At 43.5% G+C, this 13245-nt stretch overlaps 1 protein-coding gene across 1 annotated transcript in view; it reads left to right on the forward strand.

Annotated features, from left to right (window-relative positions):
• fmn2a (formin 2a) overlaps positions 1–13245 on the forward strand; it is a 43982-nt gene that overhangs the window by 10557 nt on the left and 20180 nt on the right. Inside the window, exons 5-8 of the mRNA XM_058059004.1 lie at positions 100–755; positions 1151–1292; positions 2946–3033; positions 7251–7312. Coding sequence (XP_057914987.1) covers positions 100–755; positions 1151–1292; positions 2946–3033; positions 7251–7312 — 948 coding nt within the window. The remainder of the gene's footprint in view (positions 1–99; positions 756–1150; positions 1293–2945; positions 3034–7250; positions 7313–13245) is intronic.

A 13245-nucleotide genomic window follows, 5' to 3' on the forward strand; every position in this document is an offset into this window, starting at 1 on the left:
CTTTTCATGTGGAAAATAAACATAGGAAAAACATGTCCAGATATCACTTATTAAATATTGAAACAATATAATTCTCAATGTTATCTTTTATTTTGACAGTCGGATCCCAGCAGGTTGAAGTCAGCTCAGTCTTCCTCCGAGGATGAAGGCAGCATCATATCACAGCTGGAGAAGACCATCCACGACCTCCGTGTGAAGATGGCCGTGCTGCAGGGTCATCAGGCCAGCGGGGACAAGGCGGAGGGCGGCGGCTCGGGGGTGAGGGCGCAGGAGGTGTTTGTCCAGACGTCACCGGTGAAGGATAAGTTGGATGCGGAGGTGGGCTTTGTCTGTACGTGCCAACAGAAGCAGCAGACTGTGCCACCTCCGCCACCTTTACCTGGGTCAGCACCTTGCCCCCCTCCTCCACCTCCGCCACCCTTACCTGGGTCAGCACCTTGCCCCCCTCCTCCGCCACCATTACCTGGCTCAGCACCTTGCCCACCTCCCCCACCACCACCACCGCCACCGCCTCCTGGTTTTGGAGCTCCACCTCCTCCCCCACTGCCAGGTACGGGCCCCCCTCCACCGCCCCCGCCACCTGGCATGATGGGCCCCCCACCTCCGCCACCGCCCCCGGGCCTTGGCCCCCCACCACCACCGGGCCCCATGTTCCCCATGACGATGCAGGAAGCCGCCCCTGCCAAGGCAATGATCGAGCCCCCCAAGCCAATGAAGCCCCTCTACTGGACACGCATTCAGCTTCATGCAAAGAAGTAAGAACATGGAGATAGATACGCATCGCTGGCAAAGAGTTATTCTCCATGCAGGAGAACATTGAGAGGAAACACGTCCACTTTAGATAAAGATCAGGCGTATGCCGTGTGAGGCAATAGGGATTCTAACCTTGCGGAAAATGATTCAGACCAGGCACAGTGACCACCAATGCTACATATTTTCCTTCATCAACACAACTGAGACGCAAGCTAATTGTGTCTTGTTTACAGTCAAACGTAGTGGTGGTAGTGTCATGGTCCAGGATGTGGTTTAATTTCTGTAGTATTGTCCCTTGAGAAGTTCTGAGAAAGTACTTACGGAAATATCTTTCTGTCCTATTTACTGTTTTAGAATGGCAAAATGTTACATCACTAAAATTCCATTTTTATTTCAGACATGCCGGCTCATTGGTATGGGAGCAAATCCAAGAACCATCTGTGGACTTTGAAGAATTTGTGGAACTGTTCTCCAAAAGTGCTGTAAAAGAAAAGAAAAAGCCCATTTCGGATACAATCAGCAAATCCAAAGCTAAGCAGGTATGCTTTTTTTTTTTTCATGCAGATTTGTAGTGAAGCTTATATGATTTGGTGTACCTCAGGGATCCTATCTTGTCCCACTTGCGAGAGTGACAGTTGTTATATGCCGTGAGCTCTGGCTCCCATCAGAGTCTCCTCTGACCAGATGATGGAACCCGGCCAGTATTTCGCGTGCGGTGAAAAAGAAACCTCACCGTGGCAATGACTCCATAGTGGGAGTAAGTGGGGGGAAAGTGGGGTTGAAGCCTGGGAGCTGTATTTCACCATGTGGTTCCTCCCATTGTGCTCGCTGTATGATTCAGTTTTCCGAGGCCTGAGCGTCTCCCTTTGCCAGGACGCGTCATGGCTACTCCATCAATCAGCCAGCGGAGAAATGTTTGATCTTCAATTCAAGCATGTTCTTGTCAAGATTTGTATGTTTAATGTATTTAACAGCTTCAATACGAAATAATAAACACAATATTGTTCCGGGGATGTAGGATCATCTGTAAAGAGGAAATGCGGTTCTCAGGAATGCAAATCATTTCATGGGAATGGGTGACTTCCAACTCGGGGGTGGGGGGGGGGGGGGGCGACTTGTAAAAAAACCTCCAAAAAATAAAAGTTTTACTCTTACTTTAACATCGATTGCAAAAAAAACCTCGGAGTGGTTGCGGGTACATTTGAATTCCTTTTGTTCGTGCCAAAGATATCTGGCCCCTGTCTTTTTTTTTGGAATACTCATCCAGGAGGTCTGAAAACAGTTAAGCGGACTTTAAATCATTTTAAGCTTCACTCATCACTCCTCATGAACACGGAACAGAATGTCAAGCAAACATGTCAAGACGACGGAAACTTAAAAACAAATAAACAGAACATCACACTTCATTCCTATTGTTGCTAGATGGTACGGATTGCAATGTTCATAATTAACGTAAAATATGCATCAGTATTATGTCCAATCCAATTACACATCCATGCATCAGTTTTCTATGCCGCTTATCCTCACTGGGAGGGTATCTCGGAAATTGAGTTGCCAATAAACCTGGCAACACCTCTACAGATAACAGTGAACATGTCAAAATTTGGTAATTTGTGTGAATATTAACTTGAAATTCATGTTCATTCACATCAATGAACCGCAGCTCCCCAGTTCTTGCAGAACTCGTGCAGACCTCGACCTGATTGTAGGGAAAATACAGTCAATTTTCATGATTGGTCGTTTTTTTTGAGTGTGTCCAGATGAATCATTTTCTAAAGTTCTATATCAGAACTTTATTGATTTTGAAGACTTTCCAAACCTTTTTTATTGAGTTTATTGATTTTGAAGACGTTCCAAAATGTTATGTAGTTGGGGTCAAATGTCGCATCATTTCCTTCGCCGGGTTTTTAACTTGAATTTCACGTCACAACTCGGAGATGATTGATGCCGATGGTGGTGGTACAGGAAAGAAAACTGAGACGTCGTAAATCAAGGAGACAGGATTATAATTTTATATAAATGTTTGTGGTCAGTCGTCTTATGTTCTGCTCCCACACCAGGAAAAAACACAGACGTGGGGAGTAATGATCCTGTCTCTTCTAACATATCAATTATTACATGTGGTGTTTTCTTTGCTACTTCTTCTCTGTGTGGCTTTAACCGCACATGTTTTTCCCTCTTGTGGACTCTAGGTGGTGAAGCTGTTGAGCAACAAGCGTTCTCAGGCTGTTGGCATTCTGATGTCCAGCATCCATCTTGACATGAAGGACATCCAGAATGGTGAGTGGCGTCTCCGCTTTGGTAATGATATAACATCACTATAATGGCGGACAAGGACGAGAGCATACATTGTATTCATATTTCATGTTTTTTATATACATTCTAAACTGTTACACAAGTACCAAAATATATTAACCACTTAAATATGTGAAAACAACAAAACACGACTTAAACACTTGAGCATTTCCAAGAGGTAGGTTAACCACTGTGATGACCATCTGAAATAGCTAATGCTAATAGCTAATAGAAATAGCTAAAGCCAATGCAAAACATTGATTTTTATGTTTTAATGGTAAGGTTTTAATGATATTTAAAATTACATGAAATAAATTGCAAACTGCTAGCTCTTAATTAATAATATAATTAAGTAATTTTTATAAATACAATTATAAAATAGTAACTAAATTCAACAGTAACTAAATTCAAGCTCCTATTTGCCTAAATGTATAAATCCAAATATTAATGGGGCTGCACGGCGGACAAGTGGTTACCGCGCAGACCTCACAGCTAGGAGACTCGAGTTCAATCCCGCCCTCGGCCATCTCTGTGTGGAGTTTGCATGTTCTCCCCCTGCATGCGTGGGTTTTTTCCAGGTACTCCGGAGAAAAAACATTCCAAAAACATGCTAGGTTAATTAGCGACTCCAAATTGTCCATAGGTATGAATGTGAGTGTGAATGGTTGTTTGTCTATATGTGCCCTGTGATTGGCTGGCCACCAGTCCAGGGTGTACCCCGCCTCTCGTCTGAAGACAGCTGGGATAGGCTCCAGCATAAACAACACAAAAATGGTTGTTTTACATGAAAAAAACTATTTATTTACTAATATAACACCATTAACTACTTACAAATTTCACATTTGGAACTGAGACCCGGGTTCAATTCCACCCTCGACCATCTCTGCGTGGAGTTTGCATGTTCTCCACGTGCATGCGTGGGTTTTCTCCGGGTACTCCGGTTTCCTCCCACATTCCAAAACATGCTAGGTTAATTGGCAACTCCAAATTGTCCATAGGTATGAATGTGAGTGTGAATGGTTGTTTGTCTATATGTGCCCCGTGATTGGCTGGCCACCAGTCCAGGGTGTACCCCGCCTCTCGCTAAAAGACTAATGCTAATGTGTAAGTTTCCATGTAATGCGAGTGTAAAGCTGACTATAGGGGTGTTAGTGTTTGTTTAGAGGGCTCTAATAGTGGTAAAAACCATACTGTAACTTTATGGTATGGTATGAATGTGAGTGTGAATGGTTGTTTGTCTATACGTATGTGCCCTGTGATTGGCTGGCCACCAGTCCAGGGTGCACCCCACCTCTCACCTGAAGACAGCTGGGATAGGCTCCAGCACCCCCCGCGACCCTCATGAGGATAAGCGGTAGAATGTATTTCAATGTATTTAAAAAATTACTAGTTTAGTAATTTACATTTAATTAAGGTTGAATGTCACAGAGAAGTTAGTTAGTATCTTGCAAAACCTATTCACTGCCATAATTTGGGTTCCGCAGTGCCACCAGAACCCCTTTTCCATATGAAACTAAATAGGCGGGCCACTTTGATGCCATTCTCGGGACAGATTTGGGCCACCGGGTCAATAGTTCCGGGCGTGATGTTACTCTATAGCCCTGTCAATCAGCTTCCAGGGATGTAAGTGCTTTTATATTAATGCAAATGTCTACTCACAGTTGATGTAAAGCCTCCATTCTTCCCCCATTTTCTCAGACGTTCCGTGTTTTTCTCCGTCTTGTCACCGTATTGTCAAGCCGGCTTTGTCAAAGTGCTGTCACCGGGGAGACGTTAATGGGAACACACCGTCTTCCTGTTTTAGTTTGTCTCTGATTGCTCTCCAGTCGTCACTCACCGCGTGTCTAAACACTCGCGTCCCATTCACAGCGGATGACTGCGTCGGCTGTGAAGCTTTCATCCAAATGAATGTGCGCCATGAACAAAATCACGTTTTTTTTTTAGTCAATGTTCACTCTTACCGATGCCTGCAAAACATTGTTTGCATGTTTTCACTTTTTTTTTTTTTTTTTTTTAAACTCTGAGTTGAATGTGAGTGCATTCGTCACAGGTCAAAAATGAGGGGCATACGAGGGCCACTCTCATCAGCGTTGTCGTCCATCTCCTGTGTTAGGACAACTTTTACCATAGTGCACCATTAGCGCTGATTGGAGGCTTCACTATGTCAGGCGGAGGAAGATAAGCGAGCAAGATAGAAATGAACGCTTATACCTTACAGGTCCCTTATTATACAAAAGTGACTTCATAATGTCGGTCTAACAATAATGTGTGTCCCTGGAGACTCTTTGGGGGAGAAAAATGATATCCCTTGCTTGCTGTTTTCTTTTAATGTCACATGGTATGTGATATGTTGCCTCTTTTATGTTGGATGTACATACGAATGTAGAAAGTGGATAAATAGCGCTTGTTGGAGTCATACGCTGTCAGACAGGTGAGGGCAAACACAGCAAATCATAGCATTAAAGATACAGATACACAAAATGGTAATGGTTTTATTTCATTTGAACATGCATCAGATTACAATTGAATGCATCACATAATCCACACATGTCCAAAAGGAGTAGGAAGAAGCAAAGCTTATTAAGTCCTACCCCTCCATCTGGTACTTTTACAATCAGTAACTGTTACATTTGTTCACTTCCTGCTTTCCTAATATAATTTTTTTTGTTTTTTTTGTATTAAATTTTTTCGTTTTTTTTTATTTACATTTTTTTTTTAATTTTTAATTTTTTTAATTTGTTATTGCCTAAATGTATAAATACAAATATTAATGGGGCTGCACGGTGGACGAGTGGTTAGCACGCAGACCTCACAGCTTGGAGACCAGGGTTCAATTCCACCCTCGGCCATCTCTGTGTGGAATTTGCATGTTCTCCCCGTGCACGCGTGGGTTTTTTCCGGGTAGTCCGTTTTTTCTCCCACATTCCAAAAACATGCTAGGTTAATTGGCGAGTCCAAATTGTCCATAGGTATGAACGTGAGTGTGAATGGTTGTTTGTCTATATGTGCCCTGTGATTGGCTGGCCACCAGTCGCCTGAAGACGGCTGGGATAGGCTCCAGCACCCCCAGCGACCCTCGTGAGGAAAAGCGGTAGAAAATGAATGAATTAATGAAATTATTTTTTGAATTTAATTTTTTAAATTTTTTTATTGCCTAAATGTATAAATACAAATATTAATGGTGCTGCACGGTGGATGAGTGGTTAGCTTGCAGACCTCACAGCTTGGAGACCAGGGTTCAAGTCCACCCTCGGCCATCTCTGTGTGGAGTTTGCATGTTCTCCCCGTGCATGCGTGGGTTTTTTCCGGGTACTCCGGGTTTTCTCCCACATTCCAAAAACATGCTAGGTTAATTAGCAACTCCAAATTGTCCATAGGTATGAATGTGAGTGTGAATGGTTGTTTGTCTATATGTGCCCTGTGATTGGCTGGCCACGAGTCGCCCGAATTTATGGTTTTCCTACCTTCACAATAATTTAAATTTCTGGTTCTATGGTTATCATCACTGACAACTGCAGTCTCACAGAATTTGTTGACGCATGCATGTTTGTTTGAAATTTACATAAACATTTAGTTGAACTCCACTTTTGGGTTGTTCCACATTGGAGGTTCTGCTGCCTTAGTGAGTGGCATAAAGTCGTAATGTGTTATTTCACACCTTAACACGACTCCATTTTCACTCCTGACACCTTCCACATCAGCATCAGCAGCAGATCCAAGCAAGGTGAATATAAATCTGGACTTGCATGCGCTGGTGTTGCGTTCCTCGCCAAGCGATTATGCACACGGCAACACCTCAGCCTCAACATCACCGACCCCCCGGGGCTGTGTTTGTCTTTAAACATTTACTCTCACAGGACTAATGCTTGCGGGCGCCGGGGTCCTTCGCGCCGAGACACAAAGGCGACACCAGGAATTCAAACACGGGAGTTCAAACACAGATCATTGCAGCAACTGACAGATTTCTCAGACCTCTCTCGTGTATTTATGTTTCACATTTGAGGCCCCCCCCCCTACGTGAAAAATATGCAAGTGGCCGCATGCGACACGCTGCGCTTTATTTGGGCTGTTTTGTCTGCAGCCTCAAGCCGCACCGTAATATTATCATCACGACAACGTTTATGACTCATTTAAGAACGGTCATGACATGGTTCGAGGCGCTAACATCCTCTCCTCTCCCCCCCCCCGCCCCCCTCCCACAGCCGTCCTAAATATGGACAACGCTGTCGTTGATCTGGAGACCCTGCAAGCTCTGTATGAGAACGTGAGTATGAAAAGCCTCATAGCCGCTCTCGGAGCTATAACATGTTGTTTTTATTTTGAAGGCAAGATGAGTGAGCCCCGGCACAGACGGCGGTTTCGATCATCAATCCAGAGCAGTAAACATTTCCGCACTCACCCGCCAGAGCAGAATACATAAACACACAAAGTTGAGCAACAAACCCACACACTAACACAGCAAAGACCACATTTTCTTTGTCAGTCTTCTTTCTGTCCGGCTTTTATTTTGAAAACTGTCGCTTGCGGCACACAGAAAGACGCAGTTGCACATTTCACACCGTCTACCCAAATAGCAAGACTGTTATTTTATGACAGAATGGAACCCGAGGGTGCACTCGCACTAGAGCAGAGGTGACTGCCGCGAAAAAACAGCAATCCAATATGCAAAGCAGTTAAACACAAGCCGTGCTAGCTGGCTTTTTGCAATGAATCTGTTCCAAAAGGTCAGACAAAAACGCAATTTATTCCATAGAATATTATGAAAATCCAATTCATCCTTTCCAGAAACCCAGAAATATTAGAAAAAAAAACATTTTATAGAAGAAAACTGCAAAAATAATTATAAATGATGAATGGCGAAGAAACCCCCACAACTCTAATGTGGATACGTGGATTAGAAAATGGATGGATGGAATGGCGAAGAAGGTGAGGATTGGATGGGATGCCATCTTCACTTTTTTCTTGAATTCAATGATTCTCATCTTTATCAAATTATTTGGCCCCATGGAAACTTATTCAGCAGTCAATAAAAAAAAAATACATGGAGAATCAGTCACCAATGGGGCTGCACGGTGGTAGAGTGGTTCGTGCGCAATTCCGGTTCAATCCCACCCTCGGCCATCTCTGTGTGGAGTTTGCATGTTCTCCCCGTGCATGCGTGGGTTTTCTCCGGGTACTCCGGTTTCCTCCCACATTCCAAAAACATGCTAGGTTAATTGGCGACTCCAAATTGTCCATAGGTATGAATGTGAGTGTGAATGGTTGTTTGTCTATATGTGCCCTGTGATTGGCTGGCCACCAGTCTCAACCGAAGAGAGCTGGGATAGGCTACAGCACCCCCGTGACTCTTGTGAGGATAAGCCGTAGAAAATGAATGAATGAATGAATCTTCATACTACATGTTCTTCTTGTAATGTTTGGACTTTGTTCCCATTATATTTCTTTAATATTTAACATTCCCAAAGCTACTGTAATTCTAGATTTAGTTGGTTTAACATTATATTACAACTTTATGGCAACTTCTTTAATATTTCAACTTAGGTTAATTGGCGACTCCAAATTGTCCATAGGTATGAATGTGAGTGTGAATGGTTGTTTGTCTATATGTGCCCTGTGATTGGCTGGCAACCATTCCAGGGTGTACCCTGCCTGAATGCAGCTGGGATAGGCTCCAGCACCTCCCCGCGATCCTTGTGAGGCTAAGCGGTAGAAAATGAATGAATGAAACTTCATACAAGAAGAGCAATTGACCTGAATTAAGTCAGTGATTCTCGTATGGTGGTACTAATATTGCTGGGGGTACTTGAAGGCACTCCAGAGGGTAATTGAGTTTTTAAGTATATTTACAATGGGGAAAATAAGTATTGAATCCTCGGATTTTAATTCCTTCCAAAGATAATTTTCTCTGTTTTGAGTCTTAATTCTCTTATGAAATGTGTCTGTTATCCTTAAGAACCTGCGAGGATCGATCGCTTAACAGACATGGGCCAAGTACGGTTCAATGGGACAAGTGTGTGTACGCCCTAAGAAGGCATCCATTGCTTTTTTTTGTGCTTTACCGATGGCAATCAACCCTCAAAAGCTAAAAACGTAGCGTTTCTGAGTGATTTAGGTGGGAGAAAATCCATTTAATTATAGTTGGGGTTCTTTTCAGAAAGAGCACGTGGCTTGTTTTTCCACTTGACGCCTCACCAAAGTGAAGAGATTTCTCTCTTCAGAAGTGCCGTTTCCTGCCTTACTGTAAAGGGTGAACTAAAGGACATGGGCATTAGGTACCGAAGGAAACTAGCGTGCCGCAAGCCGTGTGATGTTTAGAGTCCCTCCTTGCGTCGGCTGGTCCAAAAGGGGGGACCCGATGATTTTTCATGGCACACTTGTTTTTGTTTCGCTGGATTCAATCGACTCGGCTTTTGTTCTCTCTCTTTGAAATGGTGTTTGAAAAGGACACTTGCAGCCCATGCATTGTGCACTCATAATATTTGCATAAAAGGCTGTCATCACCAAGTTCCAATGCTTTTGACAATAAAGAGCTCCTTGTGTTCAAGTAGAAAAACCATTGTGGGGGTAGGGGGGTGAACCCACGCAAAGTCACGCCAATAAATATCACAGCCTAAACCTGAGCATGTGTTCCAAGCGATACAGTGTGACGATGCTGTGAAAATGGTCAGAAGTTTACATACACTCGTCATGACCATGGATTTCGATGCCTTAGTTATTATTTCTTTGAACCGTTACCATTTCTTGATGATGAAATGATGATTTAGTCAGTGGGTGAGTGGTTGGAGGAGATGAACGAGCCACGTGCGTTTGATATATTGCTTCATAACCAGCCTCATTCCCGTCATAAACATGTATCTTCATTTTTGGGACAATAATACATTTGTACAGATCATTTTCCTGTGTGGAATGATTGTACCGTGTATCCCCTCAATGATTTTTACAATGGAGTGCATATGTTTGAGTTTATTTCAAAAAGTTTTTTTCAAAAAGACACAAAATACAGTCACTTAAATCCTATAATTAGTGATTGTCAGTCAATCGTAGGGTTCATATAGACGAACATGTCTACACACACATGCTTAAGGATTCAAACCTGCATCTCCTGAGTGTGAGCCAGATGTGGTAACCACAAATCCATTGGATCATCCGATACTCAACAACAATGGCAACACCAATAACCACAAGTGACAGATTAGTGGTACTCCTCAGTCTTCCTGGTAAGGTCTATTCAGGGGTTCTGTAGAGAACTGTCTACCAGATAGCTGAACCTCTGATTCAGGAGGAACAGTGTGGTTTTCTGTTCTGGTCGTGGAACTGTGGACCAGAAAAGGTCCTTGAGGGTGTATGAACGTTTACCCAACCAGTCTACTTATATTTTGTGGACTTGGAGAAAGCATTTGACCATGGCAACTTATTCAGCAGTCAATAAAAAGAAAATACATGGAGAATCAGTCACCAATGGGGCTGCACGGTGATCGAGTGGTTCGTTCGCAGACCTCACAGCAAGGAAACCAGGGTTCAACCCCACCCTCGGCCATCTCTGTGTGGAGTTTGCATGTTCTCCCCGTGCATGCGTGGGTTTTCTCCGGGTACTCCGGTTTCCTACCACATTTTGAAAACATGCTAGGTTAATTGGCGACTCCAAATTCCATCCATAGGTATGATTGTGAGTGTGAATGGTTGTTTGTCTATATGTGCCCTGTGATTGGCTGGCCACCAGTCTCAACCGAAGACACCTGGGATAGGCTCCAGCACCTCCGTGACCCTCGTGAGGATAAGCGGTAGAAAATGAATGAATCTTCATACTACATGTTCTTCTTGTAATATTTGTGGTACACCCTCAGATCCTTGAGGGTGTATGAACGTTTACCCAACCGGTCTACTTATATTTTGTGGACTTGGACAAAGCATTTGACCGTGTTCTTTGCAGAACCCTGGTTTAAGTACTTCGAGCGGTTCTCTTCCGGCCAGTGTCAGAGCTTGGTTTGCATTGCTGGCAAGAAGTCCGACTTGTTTCCAGTTAGAGTTGCACCGTTTGTCACCAAATCTACTCATAATCTTATGGACCGAATTTTTTAGGCACAGCCGGGGCGTTGAGGGGATCCGCTTATCGACCTCACAATCGACCCCAGATTCTTGTATTTAAAAATGATTTACGATATACATTGTATAATATTTTCGCCGTGGAACAATATTGCTTCAAATTAATCACGAATAGCACAAAATTAATCAAATTAATTGTGTATGAAAACATCGGACATAGAACTGTAATTTGCCAGTGACGGTCATGGGAACAAGTCCTGGGCTCGCTATGAACCACCGTGTCACAAGCGAGGGGATCAGTCGTCTCCGCTAACCTTTCCAGTGTTCACCCCGCGACTTCCAGCCCGCTCGCCCTCTCCTCCTCCTGCGATCACCCCCCCCCCCCTCCCCTGCCGCCACACCGCCTCAGGCTGTGTTATTGAGTGGAGGAGCCAAATTGTTTCCCTTTTGTATTGCGAGACTCCATCCTGTCTGTGGGTCTCCAGACCCCTAAACCACAGTTGGCAGCACAGTCAGCCTGTCTTCAGGAATGCGATGGGGGCTTCTAACGGTTACGCCCTCGCTCGCTGTTCGCAGAAGAAGCACTTTCCTCGCCTCGATCACACAGAAAAATGCTTACAAACAAAGTGCAGCTATGCACATTTTGTATGAGAGATTTGCTTTTTTTTTCTTTTCACAGCCATAGAGTCTCTCAGTCTGCGGATTATAGCCACTCCTGCGCTTTGAACAATAAGCCATTAAAGCATTAAAGGGGTCTCGCAGTGATAGTGGGACAAGCGCTCCCTCCCACGCAATATCACAAGCCATAATCTGGGCCCAGACTGGCTGGCTGTCTGAGGTTCAGACTGCTGACGGTAGCCAAAGTCACAGGTCAGTCATGACCACGGCCCCACTTATACGATCTTTTAATGATCCCCCCCCAGGTCCCCCGCCTCTCCCCCTGCTTCTGCTGTCTTTATGTTTATTACATTATACAGTGTCTCATTTGGAAAGTATTCTTTGCACTTCAGTGCACAAAGGCTCCCATAAAAGGGAAAATTGAGTGACATAAATAGAGAATTAGCCATAGCCGGGCTCCCTTTGCCCAGAACTCCAAACGGGGATAATGAATACCACTTGGCCGACAACTGCTAAGAATCTGGCATCACAAAAATATCATCCTACATTCCTTTGCATTTGATATTCCACATGGGAGTGTATTTCCCATGCTAACAAGCGCTGCAACATGCCCTTGCAATTCCGAGATCACACGCTAATGCCTACTTGTCCCCAATTACACCAAACACTGCCGGGCCGCGCCGCTGCCCTTTGAAAAGGATCTGCTTTGTGTTAAATATATTTACACTTGAAAACGTCTCGAGAGAACGGGGCGAAGGGGAGTTTGGACCCGTCCACAGAAGGCGGCGGTGTGCAGAATACTAATCGGGCGCTCGGCTGCTTTTGATGCTCGTGTTTGATGCCATTCAGAGGATCTGCATAGAGGTCGGACTCCTCGGGGTAGGGCGCGGGCAGTGGGGGGTTCCTCCGGACAAGTGGAGAAACTGAGTTTACATTTGTAGGTCTGCATCAGAAACCTCAAATATGGTATTTTTATTACAATGTGGCAGGACTTCAATATTACAACATGCTGACTTTGAATTTGACTTGACAATCTCATCAAAGACTTGCAAGTCGACTTGGACTTTGACATCAATGACTCTGGACTCGATTCAGACTTCAGTGGGATGACTTGAACAACCCATTTCATATTAATGCTTATTTGAAATAAATTGCTTGCTAGATTTTTTTTTTTATTTTGGTCTCCCTCCCATTTGTTTTTTTTTTTTTTTGCATTTTGAGGATCTACTTAGAACCTCCTTAAGGTCCAACTGTGCAAAATTCTTGCAATTTTTCCAAGTTTTGTTAAGATTTTTATCAAGGTTTTTTTTTTATTTTAATGCATTATTTATTTCTTAAGTTTTTCTTATTTTTAATTAATTTTATTTTTTTTAGTTTACATCAGAAACCTCGACTATGGCATTTTTATTACAATATGGCAGAACTTCAATGACTTGACAATCTCATCAAAGACTTGCAACTCGACTTGGACTTTGACATCAATGATACTTATTATTTAGTGCTTATTTGAAATAAATTGCTTGCTTGATTTTTTTT

Source organism: Doryrhamphus excisus, chromosome 20, assembly GCF_030265055.1.
Source record: "Doryrhamphus excisus isolate RoL2022-K1 chromosome 20, RoL_Dexc_1.0, whole genome shotgun sequence".
Taxonomy (NCBI): Eukaryota; Metazoa; Chordata; class Actinopteri; order Syngnathiformes; family Syngnathidae; genus Doryrhamphus; species Doryrhamphus excisus.